At 36.0% G+C, this 20353-nt stretch overlaps 1 protein-coding gene across 8 annotated transcripts in view; it reads right to left on the reverse strand.

Moving 5' to 3' along the window:
- The window catches only part of LOC107730927 (clathrin coat assembly protein AP180-like), a 48449-nt gene that overhangs the window by 16696 nt on the left and 11400 nt on the right, over window positions 1-20353 (reverse strand). For 5 of the 8 annotated variants that reach the window (XM_016541891.1, XM_016541892.1, XM_016541889.1 and 2 more), the window contains exons 2-15: window positions 16785-16927; window positions 11685-11760; window positions 11371-11473; window positions 10164-10257; window positions 9884-9995; window positions 9666-9772; window positions 9518-9559; window positions 4554-4615; window positions 4398-4403; window positions 3783-3795; window positions 2457-2593; window positions 2265-2347; window positions 1758-1772; window positions 1244-1426 (exon numbers count right to left, since the gene is read on the reverse strand). In XM_016541891.1, the coding sequence (XP_016397377.1) occupies window positions 1244-1426; window positions 1758-1772; window positions 2265-2347; window positions 2457-2593; window positions 3783-3795; window positions 4398-4403; window positions 4554-4615; window positions 9518-9559; window positions 9666-9772; window positions 9884-9995; window positions 10164-10257; window positions 11371-11473; window positions 11685-11760; window positions 16785-16927 (1176 nt within the window). The remainder of the gene's footprint in view (window positions 1-1243; window positions 1427-1757; window positions 1773-2264; window positions 2348-2456; window positions 2594-3782; window positions 3796-4397; window positions 4404-4553; window positions 4616-9517; window positions 9560-9665; window positions 9773-9883; window positions 9996-10163; window positions 10258-11370; window positions 11474-11684; window positions 11761-16784; window positions 16928-20353) is intronic. The other 3 variants (XM_016541890.1, XM_016541887.1, XM_016541886.1) reach the window with 3 other exon arrangements.

Consider the following 20353-nt stretch of genomic DNA (forward strand, 5'->3'; position numbering starts at 1 on the left):
TACATAGAATTATTCTGCATTTGAAGGAAATGCATTAATTCTGCACAAGACTTTTGCTTGTACTTTAGCATCTTATTCCCAGTTTTACATTCAAGTGTCAAGGGTAAAAATTACACATTTGAATGGAAAAAAAATTGTGGATGATTTATTCATGATCTGTGTCTGTAATGTTGTGTGAAACTTTTATAGACATTACCAGCAGAGTTATTATAGTAAACTAAAAAGAATAAGAAAAAAAAAAAGTTACTTAAAATAAAATATATTAAAAAATGTTTAACTTATTTCATTTCAGCTAGTTGCCAAGGTAACATTTCTCATTTTCATTTAGTTTAAATTAATGTACAAAAATAACTAAAACTAAAACTGATATTAAAATTAATAAAAACTATATAGTGATATTAAAAAAAATTGGAATGGAAAATATAAAAATTTAAATATTAATAAAAATTATAATAGTACCTCAGTTACTAAAATAACATTGATCTACAGACATTATACTCTGACATTAAATATATGTAAATATATGATGCCATTGCATTCAAATTGCATATATATATATATATATATATATATATATATTAATGCTGGGCAACGATTAAACATTGTTATGCACAAAATTCAATAATGAATTCAAAAGTAGTGTATTGTGCCTTATCTATATTAGCAATTTGCTTCATAAAAAAAATTAATCAGCTCAGCTGTATGGAAGGACTGATAATACGTTCTGTTCTAATACGTATGGTCCAATGGTCTATTGAACTAAATCGTTTTTACCTACATGATAGTGACTTCAGGCCACATTTTGGAAAAGCTATTAAAGAAAAGGTTGCCAATATGGCAAAGGGTGTTTACTTAAAGGGGTCATATGATGCTGCTAAAAAGAACATTATTTTGTGTATTTGGTGTAATGAAATGTGTTTATGCGGTTTAAAGTTAAAAAAACACATTATTTTCCACATACTGTTCATTATTGTTAGTCTTTGCAACTTTACAGATCTTCTTTATGCACCAAGAGCTTGTAACACTCCAAAGAGAAAGGAAAAATTGAAATCGCATCATATGACCCCTTTAAATATCAAACTGACAAGTTACTGTACCTTGCTGAAGTACCATAATGTCAGCTAAGTGACTTAAAATAGTACCAGTATCAATCTATGTACACAAACAGACCAAACTGACTGCTAAACAACCCATGAACTCCCATTCTTCCCTGATAATTAAGCCTGGAGATGACCTGACTGACCTCCAAACAGATCCATGTCTGAGATGGCGGCAGCGGGGGCAGGCACTGGCAGCGAGGCAGCGGCCGGGGCAGCGATGGCGTCAGCTACTGGTTCGATAGCAGAGGCTGCGGCAGAGGCAGAGTCAGCCTCAGAAAGGGGCGCTTCAGAGCTAGCGGCAGCAGCAGCAGGAGCGGCCAGAGAGTCTGGAACCCCGCCACAGCCAAGCCACAACCAAACCACAGCATTCAGAAAGACAGAGGAGGAGGAGAGAGAGACAAGGATGTAGACGGGATGAAAGAAAGCTCAGAGTTTTTTATGGAGAGATTTTAGCAAAATGACTTCATAAAGCTACGGCTGGATCAGAAAAGTAGAGTGAAGATTCGGACAGTGAAAAGTTTGTTCAGAAAGTTCCTTTGTAGACAAGATGCAAGAGTGGCATGCCCATTCAAATTCTGAAATGCTTAAAAAAAGCTTTTATGATAAAATAAAATAAATTCTGGATGTATTTGCAACCTGAAAATCATTTTTACTCACCCTCACAAAGCAGATCTGAAACCAAACCCAAAAAAGAGGAGGGAAGAAGAAAAGAAGAAGAGTGTGTTAGATGAAAACAGATGTTTGATCTGTCCCTGAATTAGTTGAATGTACAGTACAATTTGTCTTTCTAAAGAAACTGCAGCTTACAACTGGGACTTGACAAGCTTGGGCAGAAAAGCAGAGGGGAGGAACATTTCCCATTTGTCTGTCATTATAACTCATTAGAGTGCCCACTCAATATATATTCCCATAACTGGCCTAATTTGGGAAGAAATGGTTCCTGCAGTTTAGCTCAAAGTAACTATAATAGTAATATGAATCATATATACACAGATAACAACCCAAACCTCCAGTTTTTTAGTCTATTACAATAAGCGCTGGGATTTTTTGCACATTTTAATCTGAAACGTGATCACTTGACCTGACCTGATAAAACAATATTAAAGAATGTAATAAAACAACCCAATAACACTCTACAACACAAACTAAATGACACCAGCTCACCTCCCCATGATGCTGTGGGAGCCGCTGAAGCCCCTGTGGTTGGAGCCAACAGATCAAAATCCACTAGATCATTAAAGCCGCTACTGTATAGTGAAAAAGACAAGAGAGAGTGATGCATCTACAGGAAGCAAGACATTTCAGGATGCTTTTGTTTTATGTATGAGACATTTTTATACATTTTTTTGAACTTACTTGATGGTGGTTGTAGCTGATGCTGCTTTTGCAGGCTCTGCTGCGGCGGTCTCAGTAACCGCAGCTGCTGCAGCGGTGGGCTCTGCGTTTTTTGCAGGGGTACCAGCAGGTGTTCCATTATTTGTTGGAGATCCCTTCTATATGTGTCATGTTGAGTTTACCATTTATTTAATTGAATACACAATAACATGAATAATGTCTTATAATACTGTATAATATTATGCAGAATAATATAAGCTACTATTCAAAAGTTGGAGGTCATATTTTTCATTCAGCGAGGATGCATTAAAATGATCAAATGTGACAGTAAATATATTTATAATATAAACAAGATTTCTATTTCAAATAAATGCCAAGTTCTGTCATGAAACTCTAGATGGCGCAGGCTGACGAGTCCTTACCGCAAACTGATGATATTCAGTGTTAAACTACTCGGCACAAGCTGATTAGTTCATGTTGCATACGCAGCCAAATGAGCTTGCTGCGTTGCATTAAAATGACTGGTTAGCATTCACTAGAGCATCTTGCATCGCGCTTTCAGAGTTCCTCTAAGACTCAACAGCTAGATAAGTGAACGGTCTATACTTCTTATTTCAGTGCATTATTGTGCTCGTCAGCTTTAAATTTATAAACTAGCAACCATATACAGTACAAGTTGTAAAACTACACGACCATTAATTATGAATTAGTATAATATATAAAGATACTACTACTACTAATAATAAATCAGTTCAAATTAAGTTTGTTTCTGTGTAAAGTTGAACTATTATATTAGTTCTAGTCATCATTAAATGATTTCATTTCAATAAAGTGAGTTATTTATTATATTTTATAATCACATTGCTAAGCCACTAGTTAATTTCTCTGGGCTTCACTAGCCCAGAATACTGAAAGAACATCAATATCATGGTTTTCACAAAAATATTAAGCAGCCCATTTTTGTTTTCTACATTGCTAATAAAAAAGAAATGATTCTTAAGCACCAAATCAGCTTATTAGAAAGATTTCTGAAGGATCATGTGACATTGAAGACTGCAGTAATGGCTGCTGAAAATTCAGATCTGCCATTACAGAAATAAATCACATTTTAATATACTTCAAAAACCTAAAAAAAAAAAATTACTAACATCAAACTTTTGAACTATAGTGTAATACTGCATAATCAAATTTTAAAAAATGTTTTTTTTTATTCATTACTCACCTTAGTCGGTGACCTAGTGATAGAAAATGTAAAGAATGTAAGAATGGCTCTCAAACTTTTGAACTATAGTGTAATACTGCATAATCAAATTTTAAAAAATGTTTTTTTTTTTATTCATTACTCACCTTAGTCGGTGACCTAGTGATAGAAAATGTAAAGAATGTAAGAATGGCTTTTAAAATAACTTTTCCAAAACATCATACTCAAAAGGTTAAATGATGGAATTATAATAATTCATGACATGAGGAATTATTTTCAAACAGCAGGCAGGTCAACAAGACATTATTAATGAAAATAAAATATATTTTTACTCTGCTACTTTTTGAAAATGTTCTTGTGGAACATATAAACAATTCCAAAATATCCCCCTTCCCGCCAGGCATGCATTGGGGAATGTGGAGTATTCAGTTACAATACAAATGTGCACATGACACTGAAATTCATATTGAGAAATTGATCAATTCATATTGAGAAATCGATCAATTCAGGGCTGGCACTGTTAGTTTTTTAAGTTCAGTCTGGTTCAGTTTGTACAGAGTGAACTTAATTATAAAGCTAGACTAAAAATAATTCATTCTATAGAGAGAGGGAACTTCAACATTTTAAAATGCTGAAAATTAAAATTGAAGTTCAACCATCAGTCTATAGAACTTTGAACATCACAATGACGACAAAATCACCATTACAGTACGAAAATATAATCATGTTTACATATATGTTAATTCTGCAGAAATACTTACTCATCACTGTTAACACAAGGAAAGGAGGAACAATATTACTCTTTGTAATAAAAGTAGTTATTTTATTAGTAATAAAAAGGCTTTGTTTATTCAAGAAAAAGCAGAGACTCATTTATTTGATTACTTCATGTTATTCAAAAGAATTAAAGCACTTACACTTTCTTCCCCTCGAGCGTGTTGAGATGTGTCTCCAGAGATTCCAGAAGACTCTCAGGGGCCTACAAAGCCACAAAACAATGCACTGTTAAAAGTGACCTACCACTAAGGACACATTGTTTCAGACTACAAAATACAAAAAGACAAAGTCAAGCTGCTAACACTAAATGAAGACAAGTAGAGGACAAAATGTACTAGAAAATGACTATAACACTTTATAAGTTTCTAAGACAATAAATGTATACAAGCAATAGACTTAAGGCTTACACTGGTACAATGCACTGCAGCATGCTCACTCATGCATTCAGGCACAACAGAAAGATTCAGAGCACATTATTTGTTAGACATGCCACATAATCGCTGGTGGGTGTATCTCATGTGTAAAAATGTCATGCAGTTACAGCTAAATAGGCCAGACAAATCATATAAATTAAAATAATATATAAAAACTAGACCATTTTTGTGGTTAGTTCACAAATAATAGCTAAATAAAAAGTCTTTGGCCTAGGGCAATATGATATGATGTGCCATAGCACCAAAGAGCATTTATTGATTGTCTAGGTCTAGTAAAAATACACACATCTAACATACATGATATGACATCTGATGTCACAAAGCCTTTACAATTCTCAAATTCATCTTGAAAATGAAATACAGTTTGATCAGGTCTGTAATATCATTATTAATATTATAAAATCAACTACCTATCACGAGTGGAGTGCCCTGTCGGATTTGGTGACCCTGCTATATGTCTGTAGCGGTTTATATAAAAACAAAATGCACTCTAGAATATGAAGCAGAGTAATTTTGACATCAACAGAGTAAGTCTACAGAACATTAAAGCAATTCTGTGTAAAATAGAGAGAGGTAACAGATTTCGGTAACCTTTAATGCTGCCTTGTTGGACTTGATGTCCCTGGTGCATGTCTAAAGCGGTTCACATCAGACCAAAATACTTTCTAGAGTATGAAACAGAAGAGTTTAGAAACCACTAGAGTGAATTTACTGAACATTAAAGCAATTCTGTGTAAAACAAAAAAAAACATAGGGGGGTAACAGACTTCAGTGACCTCTACTACCGCTTTATCGGCTCTGGTGACCCTGCTGTGTGTCGGTAGCGGTTTATATTAAATAAAACAAAAATACTTTCTAGAGTATGAGGCGGAGTAATTTCAACATCACCAGAGTGAAATGGCAGAAAATTAAAGTAATTATGTGTAAAAGAGAGGGGAGTTACAGGTTTCGGTAACCTTGAATGCTGCCGTGTCAGATTTGGTTTCCCTGCTGTATGTCTGTATTTAGCTAAATGCTTGCTAAAATACAGAAAAGTGAATTTGAGAATGCTGTAACGCAGTCTGTCCTTAATAATAATTTTAACGAAACATTTAATGAACTGCGACCTCACCGATTTAAGCACAACATTGGTTACCTGACTGATTTACAGTGCTGCCATGGAAACATACGTCATTACGTCTGCAAGTTGGTGTGTTTGACCAATCAGAATGGAGTATTCCAGAGTATGATTAATATACATGATCTATTGCTGTTCATCAAAATAGTGTATGATATTTCATTCAGTAATACCAGCAGTGGCAGCTAAACCAATCCTTCAGGGCAGCACTCTCAGACAATTATACTGGCGCTCTAGCAGACAGATTAGTGATTTGAGAAGCGCCTCTGGTCAAATACACCAATCCTCTAACCTTAGCCATACCCTCAATATCACTCACCCCCTTTCCCATTCTCTGTCTCACCTACACACACACACACACAGTTAAACACTGTCATACACATTTACAATGAAGATTAATTTTCATACAATTAATCCATTAATTACCCTGTGCTTTATACTGAGCTGATAACAGTGATCTTTAAACAGTGTGTTAAACACAAATGTGTGTGGTTAAGAACCTAGAAAGACTCTAGTGCTGTGTCTCTTTAGCTCCAGTAAGACATGAGAGTTTTTTGTTGTGACACAAATGCTTAACTGAAAAATGCATGAGCGTTAAAAACATTTCTTTTGATTACTAATTGCAGTCAGAGTGGGAGGGGTTACATCAAGTTTAATGAAAGAGACCAGGCTTTTCTCAAACTAATATTTCTTCACACTAATCGCAGATAAAAACAAATAGTATGCAAATGAAAATTCTGTTTGGTTATGTAGATTGTGATCGCATACACAACTGATCATGTAAGGAGATGATCTATCAAACTATGCAAAATGCAGCTATCAAAGGACTTCAATACACTAAAGACCTTTAAATAGGAATGTAAGAAGGAATATCTAAATTGTGTGTGAACATAAATACACCCTGTAAAATTCATCAAATTTCTTGAGCTACACAGCTGTGCATCCTAGGCCAAAACCCAATTAATTACAACCACTGCCAAATCCAGAACCCAGGCAGTCATGCACGTCTCCCTGCAGCATGTCCTGAACTCCGCCATTGATCCAGAATATCTGAAGAAGGCAACCATCCTACCCCTAGTATCACACACAGCATGCTTTCAGAGCAAGCCTCCCCCATTTCTGCCAGCATGAAAAACCCTCCTAATCTCATAACAGAGCTCCCACAATCATAAAACCATTAGGACGTTCTGTTTTATAGAGTCTGATTAGTTTCACAGTGTTGGCATTTTATAGGGTGCAAAACTGAAACTATTAAAAAAAAAAAAAGTCACTAAGTCTTTTTCAATAAATGGTAAGGTGGCAGGAGGTCAAAAATGTTATGGATATTTTTCATTTCTAATAATTGTATAATTTAAATGTGTATTTCCTATAAATTTAAAAATAATATTTGCTTGATTATTTTGGGTAACAGTTTTGAAAGCCTGACAGAGGCAGTCAACAAAACAGCATTTGCAAAAATAAAATAAAAATCCATAAAAAGATTTTTAAAAACTGTCTTCAAAATTTTATTTCTTGGGTGTCAAATTTAAACAATATTTGTAAAAAATTGGGAAAAATGACTATTAAAAAAAAAAATGTCATGCTGTATGAAAGGGTTAAAATTTTACTTCTTGAGCGACAAATAAAAAAAAAACATATTACATTTCTTGTAATATGATGAAAATAATGTTAAGTTTGTGCATAAAAAGCTAAAATTACCAAAATCATTACAAAAGAAAAACATTCAATTTGTGCCTGTAATGCTTAAAAAAAAAAAAAAAAAGTCAGAAATCCCACAATCATAAAACCATTAGGACGTTCTGTTTTATAGAGTCCGATTAGTTTCACAGTGTTGGCATTTTCTATGAATAGGGTGCAAAACTGAAACTATTAAAAAAAAAAAAAGTCACTAAGTCTTTTTCAATAAATGGTAAGGTGGCAGGAGGTCAAAAATGTTATGGATATTTTTAATTTCTAATAATTGTATAATTTAAATGTGTATTTCCTATAAATTAAAAAATAATATTTGCTTGATTATTTTGGGTAACAGTTTTGAAAGCCTGACAGAGGCAGTCAACAAAACAGCATTTGCAAAAATAAAATAAAAATCCATAAAAAGATTTTTAAAAACTGTCTTCAAAATTTTATTTCTTGGGTGTCAAATTTAAACAATATTTGTAAAAAATTGGGAAAAATGACTATTAAAAAAAAAAATGTCATGCTGTATGAAAGGGTTAAAATTTTACTTCTTGAGCGACAAATAAAAAAAAAACATATTACATTTCTTGTAATATGATGAAAATAATGTTAAGTTTGTGCATAAAAAGCTAAAATTACCAAAATCATTACAAAAGAAAAACATTCAATTTGTGCCTGTAATGCTTAAAAAAAAAAAAAAAAAGTCAGAAAACACCAAAGTGCTCCATAGGCAGTCAACAAAACAGCATTTGCAAAAATAAAATAAAAATCCATAAAAAGATTTTTTAAAACTGTCTTCAAAATTTTATTTCTTGGGTGTCAAATTTAAACAATATTTGTAAAAAATTGGGAAAAATGACTTAAAAAAAAAAAAATGTCATGCTGTATGAAAGGGTTAAAATTTTACTTGAGCGACAAAATAAAAAAAAAACATATTACATTTCTTGTAATATGGTGAAAATAATGTTAAGTTTGTGCATAAAAAGCTAAAATTACCAAAATCATTACAAAAGAAAAACATTCAATTTGTGCCTGTAATGCTTAAAAAAAAAAAAAAAAAGTCAGAGAACACCAAAGTGCTCCATATTCATGGAAAGTGCCTATTTTCATATTTTGCTCATCTAAAATGTAGAAACCATTCTTACATGTCACTCAGTTAAATACTCCATCAGAGAGAAATTTACTGAAATTACCAAAATCGTCAGACGTCTTTAAATAGTTTCTATGTAAATTGCTTTATTCTACATATACAGGGGTCTTAATGATTGTGGAAACTCTATTCTTGGCGATTCTTCAGCATTACTGGGATGCAAAAGTGACTGCAGCTTGAGTTCTCGTCTCAGACAGCAAGCATCGCTGCTTCTCTGCTCATGATCCTTCAGTCGCATCCAAGTTCACTCTAAAATGAAATTTTGTGTGCAGTTTATTTGATGAACGCTAATGAGGATTGACTGCTCTCTCCTGAGCTGCAGGATTCTCCAAAGTGAAAAAAACTCCACACGCTACTCACACTCTCAGCCTGTGTGATCAATCTGCACCGCTGAAATAAGAAGACAGGTACAGAATCTGTCAATCAGCCTGAGGGGACAGGACAGAATGGATCCATGGAACATGTCCAATCTGACAAATGCCCCAACATGAGAGAAGAATGACCTCTTATATGTAGCACATGGATGTCTGTGACTGGCCCAGTGGCCAGGGAAGGATAACAACCTCACAATTGGCTAAAACCTCTGGGATTTGAGGGCTACGACACATGCAACACATATTAAAACAACACCACAACACAGACATGCATTGTTAGTACTGACGTAGAGAGTGTTGGCATCATGAGGAATGGAAAAAGGCGGAAAATGCTGTTTAAAGAGAGCCTTACCTGTGTAAGTTCAGGAATATCGTTTTTGTCAATTCCCACTTGCTGTTGAAAGACAAGGTAAGAATATATGACATAACCTTTGAACCACAAATGCAATTTTTGATGAATATTTTATAATTAAAGCAAAGACATAAAATGCATTGTTTACCTCAGCGATTCTGAGGAACTCTGAGACTCTGGTCATTCGTGTCAAGAATCTTTTATAGATTTCCAATGCATCTTTGCATTGTCCTTTCTTCATCTGGAAAAATTTCTCTAAAATTGAAGAAGGAAATCATAGTAAATCACATAGTTGTGCCAAATCTTGCAGATGTCAAACCAAAGACTTTGAAATCTCAATGCATTCATACAATTCTTGAGACTTGCCTAAGAGATTAATGATGCCATCATTGTAGCAGGCGTACAACTTGATCAGATCCTTGAAAAGCAACAGGAAGGCAGCATTGATCACCCCATTGGCAAGATCTTTTGGATTAACCTGAAAGTGTAGATTCTATTATTTTTCAAATTCTAAAAACATCATTAAAATGTCAGTATGGGACAGATTCGTATCTTGCAAGAGTGTATCCTAACAAGGCATGATGAACCCTGTGTAAAAGCATCAGGTGTTAAAACAGCCTGTGATAATGACAGGAAGCAGACTCACATCAAACTCCAGCAGAGCATCGATCTGACTCTGCAGTGTGGGCATGCCTTTCAAGAGCTTGTCAGTAGACATTGTTCTCATCACACCATCAGCACTGAGAAACACACGCACATTCACATGACATTCATTGCAAATAATTTATCATATGTGAGTGAACGTAATCCAAACAAGACTGTCAGGTATAATAACAATTCTTGGGTTTTTATCTAACATAAATGTTAAGATCATATGACAAAGTACTTTTGGGAATTTTACATCTCATAATACAAACCTTTAAAACTTAATTTGTTACACTGTAGGACCATTTAAAATGAGCTAGTGAAAATTGTGAAAAATGTAAAGGAAATAGTGACCAAAGCATCTAAAATTTTGCATCTGTTTGCATTTTAATTTAAAATCTTAATGAAGTCTATGAACGTATTTGGTATTAACTACCCATATACTGTATAAGTAACATAGCAGAAATAAATTATACAGCCAAATATGACCAAAGAGAGGTTGCCTTTAAGGGAACATGACTAGAAAATGAACTATTTTTAAGGCCCATTAACACCAAAAATGGTAACTATAATGATAACTATATTAGCGTCCACACACTGACACACTATAATGTTCTGTTTATTATAAGCATGTGCTGCAGTTCTGTCATCTGCCTCTTTAAATGCTGGATTCTGATTGGCTGTCAACATTTTTATTGTTATCACCACATTCTGAAAGTGATTCCAATGACATCATTCCACTGTTGCCATTATTCTTTTCAATTTAGAATGATTTTCTAAAGTATATCTCATTATCGTCCTTGATGTCAATGGCCATTAGTCTCTAATCATCTGGTGTGTGTGTGTGTTTGAGTTGTTAGCTGTGAGTTGTTTTGTTCAGGACGTCTGAGCAAGCTAAATCAGCCAATTTATGTGTTGTAGCTCCTTCATTGTGCCTGCAATGAGACCTTGGTCGCCAACATACAGTAGGCAGTCTGTGAGTAATGCCCCATTTTTCTTAACAAAGGTCTTGCACACAAGGGAGCAGGAAACTTGGTGAATGTAACTGCTTTTCTACAGCAGCATCACAAGGCTCTTTTCAGGGGCTATAGAGGTTGTCCTTGATTTCCCAGCATCCCACTCAAATCTGTTATTGCTCAGTTGCGTTCCAATGCAACTGGCACAATTGTTAACTCAGGGTACAGCCATGTAGCAGAGGACTCATTTACCCTTTCTTCACTCGGCCAAAGTCAAAAGCCATCTGTCTGTAGGCAAACGCTTTCTCGTTCAGATACCTGCTGTAGCGTCTGATAAATGTTGACATGTCGTAACCTGAAAAGTGCAAGCATTTATAAATACATTCATATTCATAGACAAATTAAATTGGGCAGGACAACAACAAAGTTGACAAAATAAGAATTCTCAGTGGCTAATTTAAGAACAGTGCAATTAATTATAGCTCGCATAACTTTTCATGGTGATTTAATGTCAAACAAGAAGATTTTGATCAGCAACTGCATTCACTGCATGAAATAATACTTACCATGAGAGCCAGTTTTGTCCAAAAAATTACTAAGATTGAATAGGGTGTTCCTGGAGGCCAGGTACTGGATGAACTTCTGAAAAAAACAAAAAAAAGGTAATCTTTTTCATGTGCATTAATTATTATAATTCGGAATATGGAATAATTCATATGTTAGGCTGTTATTCATAACACAAAAGACTACAATTTCAGTACCGCCCTTAATAAATAAATAAATAAATTTTAAAAAAGTCCAACAGCAACTGAAAGAGATACAGAGATAAGAAATGCATTAGTGTATATGTAAATTGCAGTTCAGTGAAGAAAAAATAATAATTTCTACAAACCCGATATTACCATCTAATGACTAATCACTCAGAACTCACATTAAAGCTCTGAGTGGGAGTGAATGCAAATATGGAAATAACAGCAGAGGTTTTATCAAGAAAAACCAGCACACTCGCTGCATATAAGCAGTGAATACAGCCTGAATTTACAAACAAATTGATGCTGCTTAACACATAAATGAAAAATTGTAGGTATACAAGACTAGGGGGGAAAAAGTGCAACGAAAATGAAATGTACAGAAAAGAATTTACTAAAAATAATTGGACAGAACATGCTGTTATGATTCCATGCACAGTATAAAGTATTTAACTGAAATAGTAAAAATCAGTACAAAAACATATAAAATCTTTAAAACACAATAAATTTACTTGAGAAGCAAAACTATATAAGATAAAAAAAATGTTTTAGAGAATATATGTTGAATTTGTTTTTTTCTTAGCCCATTGTCAATTTTATTATTTTTTTTTCTTTTTAATATAAATGCTATTAGACTTTTGCTTAAAAAATAAGCTTAATTTAAGAAAAATAAGCTTAATTTTAGGTATATCCTCTACAGAAAGCCTTATTATGTAATGCAATTTGTTTCTAAAATTTGTTTCATGATTAGATGTTTTACTTGAAAAAGAGAGAAAAAATACTGATGAAAGAAACTGATTTATCGCAGTTTTGGATCATGAATTCTGGGGGGGAAAAGAAGGTATATATTATTTTATTTACTCGTGAATGATCTTTTCAAAGTGATTTTTTGCAAACCTATCCCAGCATTACACCATCTCTGTGTGCTGTGCCTTTTCAGTTCTGCCTTTCAGAGTTTAACTGATGTGTCAGCTGATCAATACAGAGGCTTGTGGGGAGATGAAGCTATATATAATGTACTTAACACTTTTAATCATCTAGGTCAGAATACTAACCATTTCAAATATCCATGTGTCAGGGTAAACACTTCCCTTGCGCATATGACCTGTAGAGGCACATAGCCTGATGTTATAGAACACATATCCTGCAGACTTTTTCCTCCAGAGTGAAAGTATAAGAGTCTAATCACTTCCTGTCTGATTATCAAGCTATACCTCTCTCTCCTTGCTTTCATATCCACAATAACGAATTAAACATTAGGGGGAAGATTATCAAGCAGCACTTCTGTCCCCTCAGACAAAGCAGTCTGGCAGGTCACATTCATAATTTAATAGCTCTCTTTAATTAGAATATTGGAAAGTGAGCTCATCTACCATATATTATAGTTATGACATATTTTCCCTCATTGTATATTCAGCAGAAAGAAAGGCAATGCTTTCAGGAGTAATCAACACTGTATTTTACATAATCACATGCATATGAGGGGACCATCACTTTTAGCCATGGATGATTTTATGGAGCCCTCTTACTCAAAACGAAACACCACAAGACGAACAAATCAGTCTCTTTCTGTTTAAATGTTAATCTGTTGATTCATTTGTAAGTAAAGTAATCAATAAATTAGCATTGGTGATATAAAATCCCTGAACAACAGTTGGATGAAATATCTCAAGTTCATTTAATCATTTTGAAAGACATTAATACTTGTTTTCAGCAAAGATGTATTAAATTGATCCAAAGTGACAAAAATTTCTACAATGTTAAAAAGACTGCTATTTCAAATAAATGTGATTGTTTTGAACTCAAAGAATCATTGATAATAAAGAAACATTGATAATAATTTTCTTGAGCACCAAATCAGCATATCAGAATGATTTCTGAAGGATCATGTGACACTGAAGACTGGAGTAATGGCTGCGGAAAAATCAGATTTGCCATAATAAAAATGTATAATATTTTTAAATATATATAAAAAGAAATCTTTTTAAAAAATTGTAATAATATTTCACAATATTACTGTTTTTACTGAAGTTTTGATCAAATAAATTCAGCCTTGATGAGCATAAGAGACTTCATCAAAAACATTTTAAAAATCTCTTACCGTCCCATAACCTTTAGAATGGTACTATATACTGTATAACAATATGAGGTTGCTCAATTAGTTGTGCAAGAATTAATATTCATGAGCTACACCTTTGCCATTCCATTATGTCACAACTAGCATGTCCTTGTGCACACCTCTATAACTGTCCCTAACACTATTTATAATACAGTGACGCCTATTCACACGCAACCCACATCTGTAACTTCATATTTATTCAATTATCCTTTGAAGCTGCACCTCTCCATCTCTGAATTTCTATCAATTCCTCTCAAGCTCCCTCATTTTATCATCCATTCTTCTTGCCCTTTATCTCATTCTGCTTTCCACTGCCATCTGCCTTTTCACTCTCCAATGTCTCTGTCGCTGCACAGCGCCAGCCTTGACTGAAAGAGTAAAAACTGCGCTTTCAGAAAGAGAGAGAGGGCTGGAGCATCTGCCCGCCTATCTGTCTCTGCTCCTATTGTGAGTCTGATGGGTGTGATAATGGTGATAAGAGAAAGCGAGAGGGCTTTGAGTGCAATAGGTGGTCAGCTGTAGAGATAAGCTCCACAGAAAATTGTTCAAATTCAAGGCAAGACTTCACAAACTTTTGTTGCACGGTTTAAACAACACTTTTGATGTAGGTTAAATATTATGCAGACCCTGCATTAATGTCTTTCAGAAATGCAATCATCTGCGACCCAAGCCAGAATCAATTAGAAAACACTTTTCCAAACCACTTATTTTGTTGCATTATTGAGCCATTTAATACATTCTGAGTTGAAATTAGAATTTTGAGACAGGTCAGTGCAGTAATTCTCACAAACAGCAAAAGTCTGACTGTTTTCAGCTTTTAAGTGTTTGCACCCTGTCCAGTGAAACAAACATTCATGACGGTTTAAAAGTTTTGAATGAAATTTCGGTAATAATTAGTTAACAAACTAACAATGAAAAATACTTCTAAATACTTCTCAAGCTGTATTTTTATTAACTAATATTAACAAAGATGAATAAATACTGTAACAAATGTATTGCTCATTATTAGTTAATGTTAGTGTGACGAGTGGGGGCGGGGCCGAGAGCCGTGGGAACGGAGCGAGGCCGGTGGAGTAATTGATGATGAGCGACACCTGCACCACTCACCGGTCTCGAGTCCCACGGAGGAGCTCCGGAAGGATAAAAGGAAGAGTTACGACAGTGAAAGACGAGAGAGGACCAGGCCTGGACTGTATTTTTGTGTTTTGTGTGCGGCAGTCGTCCGCGAGGGGCTGCCGCTTTACTTTCATTTGTTTGTTTATTTTATTAAAGTTGTATTTAAATGTTCGCCGGTTTCCGCCTTCTTCTTCCCGACCTACGAATGTTGTTACATTGGTGCCGAAACCCGGGAGGAAGGAGGGACACGCTGTCAGAGAGCCCTCGCTGCTGAGGGGAATCGCGGTGCTGTGGAGATCGGGCAGCAGGAACAAGCGGAGAGACCGCCGGTGGCTGCCCGAGGCGGTGGTGCTGGAACGATGGAAGACGAGGTGGGACGGAGAGCTCGCTGCCGCACTCCTGGGTCGAGGAGGGCTGGCTGCCATCCAAGAGGGAGCGGAGGAGTCGGCCCCGTTCGCCAGGAGGCCGGAGCCTGCTGCAATCCGATTGGAGAGGAGCAGGGAACGGGGGACTCGCTGCCAGCTGCCCTCAATAGGCGGAGCCATCGCCGTCCGCCAGTAGGCGGAGGAGCGGTGGGCCGTCCACCAACGATGTCCAGTACCATCGCATGGCACTGCGAGTGAGAGCCTCTCAGCCGGTTGAGGACCAAGCGGCAGTGTGTCCGGGAACCGGACCGATAATTTTTTTTTTTTTTTCCTCTCTCCCCTCTCTCGTATCTGTCTCTCCTCATCCTTCCGTCTCCTTTTCTCTCGCCTCGTCTGTCTGTCCTTACCCCCAGGTACGCCGCGACCGCCGTGATCGGCTCCCCCGGAGGGGGGAGGGGGGGAGTAGAGCGCAGTTTCAGGATAACCCCCCGGCCTGCGAGGGGCGATGGGGGTATGTGACGAGCGGGGGCGGGGCCAAGAGCCGTGGGAACGGAGCGAGGCCGGTGGAGTAATTGATGATGAGCGACACCTGCACCACTCACCGGTCTCGAGTCCCACGGAGGAGCTCCGGAAGGATAAAAGGAGGAGTTACGACAGTGAAAGACGAGAGAGGACCAGGCCTGGACTTTATTTTGTGTTTTGTGTGCGGCAGTCGTCCGCGAGGGGCTGCCGCTTTACTTTCATTTTGTGTTTGTTTATTTTAAAGTTTTCTTTAAATGTTCGCCGGTTCCCGTATCCTTCTTCCCGTGACTACGAACTTTGTTACAGTTAGTTAAGCATTAAATATAGTCAACAAATGGAACCTTATGGTAAAGTGTTACCGAAATTATTATGCTTACCGAGGGTGCATTTAGTGGATCAAAAAATCCATAAAAAACAGTATTATGCAGATTTTTTGTAATATTACTTATTATTATCAACATTGAAAATAGTTGTGCTGATTAATATTTTTGTGGAATTTTCAAAAATTACCTTTTGAATGATAAAACCACTACTAGAGAGATTGCATATTTTGTCTAAGTGGACTTTTGACTCAAAACTGTATAATTACTGAGATACAGCCCCTGTGACAACTAGCCCCAGTTTGACATATATGCACACAGACAGACTTCAGCTCAGTATATGCACCACAAACATCTATCCATAACCATACCTGACACTATGTCTTCATAATAATCATTCCATTCAAAATATCAGGACTTAATACTCGTTTACCTCACAAGTATCATATAAATAACACAATTGCTTGATTCTCACCTCATTGCCATGGACCATCAGGTGGTGAGTGGTGACCAAAGCCTTGAAGACCACAATCCAGCTGGCATTTCCCGCTCTCTCAAACAGGGTATCAGCCATCTGGGGAATATTGACATTGGACTCCTGGGTTGCCTGGATCAAGTCTGTGAGGGAATATGAAATAGAATATTCAGAGCTTATCTAGATCTTTAAAGCTTTAAGTTGAACGTATTTAACAGTTTCTCCGTACTGTATTATGACACTCTGGGTAAAAGCAGCGGGCACAATACATACCAGAACATCAGGGTAAGAGTAACACACAGGAACCAGTGCTATTCAGTGTTGTCCTGCATTCAGTTTCAGTCTTACTCTGTTTCTGAACTGTGCTTAGCATGCTAGTATATCAAACATACTGTTAAAAGACATTTAGGGTCAGAAGGCTCAATCATGAGAGAGTTCACAAATTTAAGTCATTATGATTTAAATTCTCAATGTAGGTATGGCATATAGTATCCATAAAGAGCAGCCTAGGCTTAATAATGCAGATATGAAAGGAACAGAACAGGTGATTAATATTACAGCGCTGTCATAACATTGAATAATGCAGTGTGATGGGAATTCTGTGGTGCACCAGTGTATGACAAAATGGCTCATTTTGACATTCAATGTGACATCTGACAATGCAGCAAAATATTTTAAAGGGGAGCAATAAAGAGACAAAGGGGAAAGTTAGAAAGTGAAGTAGAATAAATAGATAAACAGACAGAAAGACAGACAGATAGTTAGATAGACAGGCAGACAGTTGGACAGACGGACGGACAGACCGATAGTTGAGGAGTTAGATAGATAGTAGACTTGTGCCGGTATTCGGTAATGCGATATATCACGGTAATGAATATGCACAATATGTGGGCACTTCTAAATACCGTGAATAATTATATATTACAAATTATTCAGAATTTTGAATGCATTTTAAGCAAAATTTGATACCGGCATATATAGATAGTTTGATCAACACAGATATAGTAGATGGTTAGATAGCTAGACAGACCAAGAGACAGTTAGACAGACAGACCGATAGATAGTTACACTGTTAAACAGACAGGCAGTTTGATAGTTAGGCTGTCAGGCAGAAAGATAATTGATAAAATAGTTGATACAATAGTCAGCGAGAATGTCAGACATGCAGATAGTTACATATTAAAAGTTAGAAAGAGTTTGTTAGGCAGACAGAGAGTTAGACATAAAGACAGACAATTAAACAGACAGGTATAGACAGTTAAACAGACAGGTAGTCAGGTAGACAGACAGACAGATAAGTTTTCAAACAGAAAGACAGATTTTCAGACAAATAGTTAGATAGTTAGACAGGCAGACAGATCGACCAAACAAACAGATAGACAGACCAACAGAAAGACAGAAGGAGAACGTTGAAAAGTTAGACAGATGGATAGACATAGTTAGATACAATGTTTAACAGATAGTTAGACAAAGATAAGCAGATTTTTCATTTCTCAGTCCTTCTCTTTTTCTTTCTATCACACCTTCACTACAGGAGAAGGTGTGTGCGCACAGATTTCTATCAGTATCTGTCTCTAAGGAGATTATGACAAAGCAGCCTGCTCTCCTCCTACAGACCACACATACACCATCCTTCATCATGAACTACGCATCACAATGCATATCCTGAAACCACAGCAGTGTCTGGATTCAAACATTATTTTTACATACTGACAAGCACTGTAACAGAGTCTCAATAATTCTGATATCATTTAATGTATGATTATAATCCAATTAAGAGACTATGATGTATATTTCACAAAGGAACAACTTGCAGCTTCTCCTCTCATCACATAGGAAATGATAAATTATTTAAAGGCGAAATAGGGTAGAAAAACACCAGGGGGCTGAGGGATGCAGTCACCTTGACTGAAAGAAAAAGGGTACGCACACATTCATGTACAAGATGAGATTACATAATCACAAAGACCACAATAATAGGGCATCCTCAAAAAGGCTTAAAAATTGAACATCACCCTGGTTTGGCACCTTAAAGCACATCAACACAGCCTGATGGGATGAAATGTGAGATCAGAACCACCTTCATATGTCACCTGAACTAAATCTAAAAAAAAAAAAAAAACCTAGTTGTGCCCTAGTTCTTTTTCTCACAATATGACATAGATACTTCAGGTCATTGTATTTATATTTTTAATTTTTTACACTGACGTTCAAAAGTTTGGGGAGAGTACTTTTTTTTTTTTGAGAGAGAGAGAGAGAGAGAGAGAGAGAGAGAGAGAGAAATTAATGCTTTTATTCAGCAAGTATGCAGCAAATTAATCAAAAATGACAGTGAAGACATTTAGAATGTTACAAAAGATTTCTGTTTCAGATTCCAAACAAATGCTGTTTTTTTAACTTTATCAAATAATACTGTTTTCAACATTAAGAACTGTTTCTTGAGCACCAGTTCAGCATAATATGATTTCTGAAGGATCATGGGACACTGGCTGCTGAAAATTCAGCTTTGAAATCACAGAAATAAATTGCATTTTAAAATATATTAAAATAGAAAACTATTTTAAAATGGCAAAAAATATTTACTGTATAATCAACAGCAATAATATTACCAATATTACTGTTTTACTCTATTTTTGATCAGATAAATTCAGCCTTGGTGAGCAAAAGAGATTTCTTTCCATTAAATAAAATACATTAAAACCCCAACATTTTGAACAATAGTGTATATGTGTTCTTTCATATAATTTCAGTACCCAGTGCCTAATGCCTCTGTTACAACACAATAAACCAAATGGCTCCTTAAAGAGTTTGGTAAAACAAGTTTGTTCAGCCTTATAAACTTTGAAAAATGTAAAGTTTGCTTCGTCTGAATTATTGAATTCGCTCAATGCAGTGAAGCAGAACATTTACTTATGTACCGTACGGCCAACAAAGGCATTTTTTTGAAGTCTGCACCAGAGAATTATAAAGCCCAACTGTGCCTAAAATAAATTACAATCACATATGAATCATACTATATTAAAAGTTTGAGTTTTGTGCACTAGTATTTCAAAGGACACAGTATCTCTGACTTAGCCTTCACTTCCTAAATTATTTGCGAAGAGAGTTAAAAAGCTGGGGGTGGAGAAACAGTAGTGCAGTCAGATATGAAGCGTCTCACGGTTCTCACTTAACACATGGCAGGAATGCTTACACATGCACAAAATCTTGAAAAAACAGCCAAACAAATAAACAACTTGCTAAACTGAAGCACTGCACACAATACACAAATGGTATCAGAGTGCAGCAGTCACACTGTAAATGCAGTGAGAAGCAGCTGCACCGCCAGCTCATATAGCAGACTGAAAAACTACCTTGCAGCCTCATGGCCTCTGAGCTCCCCAACTATTATCGACCATCAACTTGGCCACTTTCCCTGTTCAATAACAGGAGCAAATTACAGTATCGGTGGCTCAGAGCCATTGGCCACACACATACTTTTGTTTTTCTTTCATGGCGGGACTTTCTAGTGGCTTCTATAGTTTTGATATTGAGCTAATTTTCTATCCCCTAAACCTGTACTTCCCATG

Source organism: Sinocyclocheilus rhinocerous, unplaced genomic scaffold (genome assembly GCF_001515625.1).
Source record: "Sinocyclocheilus rhinocerous isolate Xijiao unplaced genomic scaffold, SAMN03320098_v1.1 scaffold1993, whole genome shotgun sequence".
NCBI lineage: Eukaryota > Metazoa > Chordata > Actinopteri > Cypriniformes > Cyprinidae > Sinocyclocheilus > Sinocyclocheilus rhinocerous.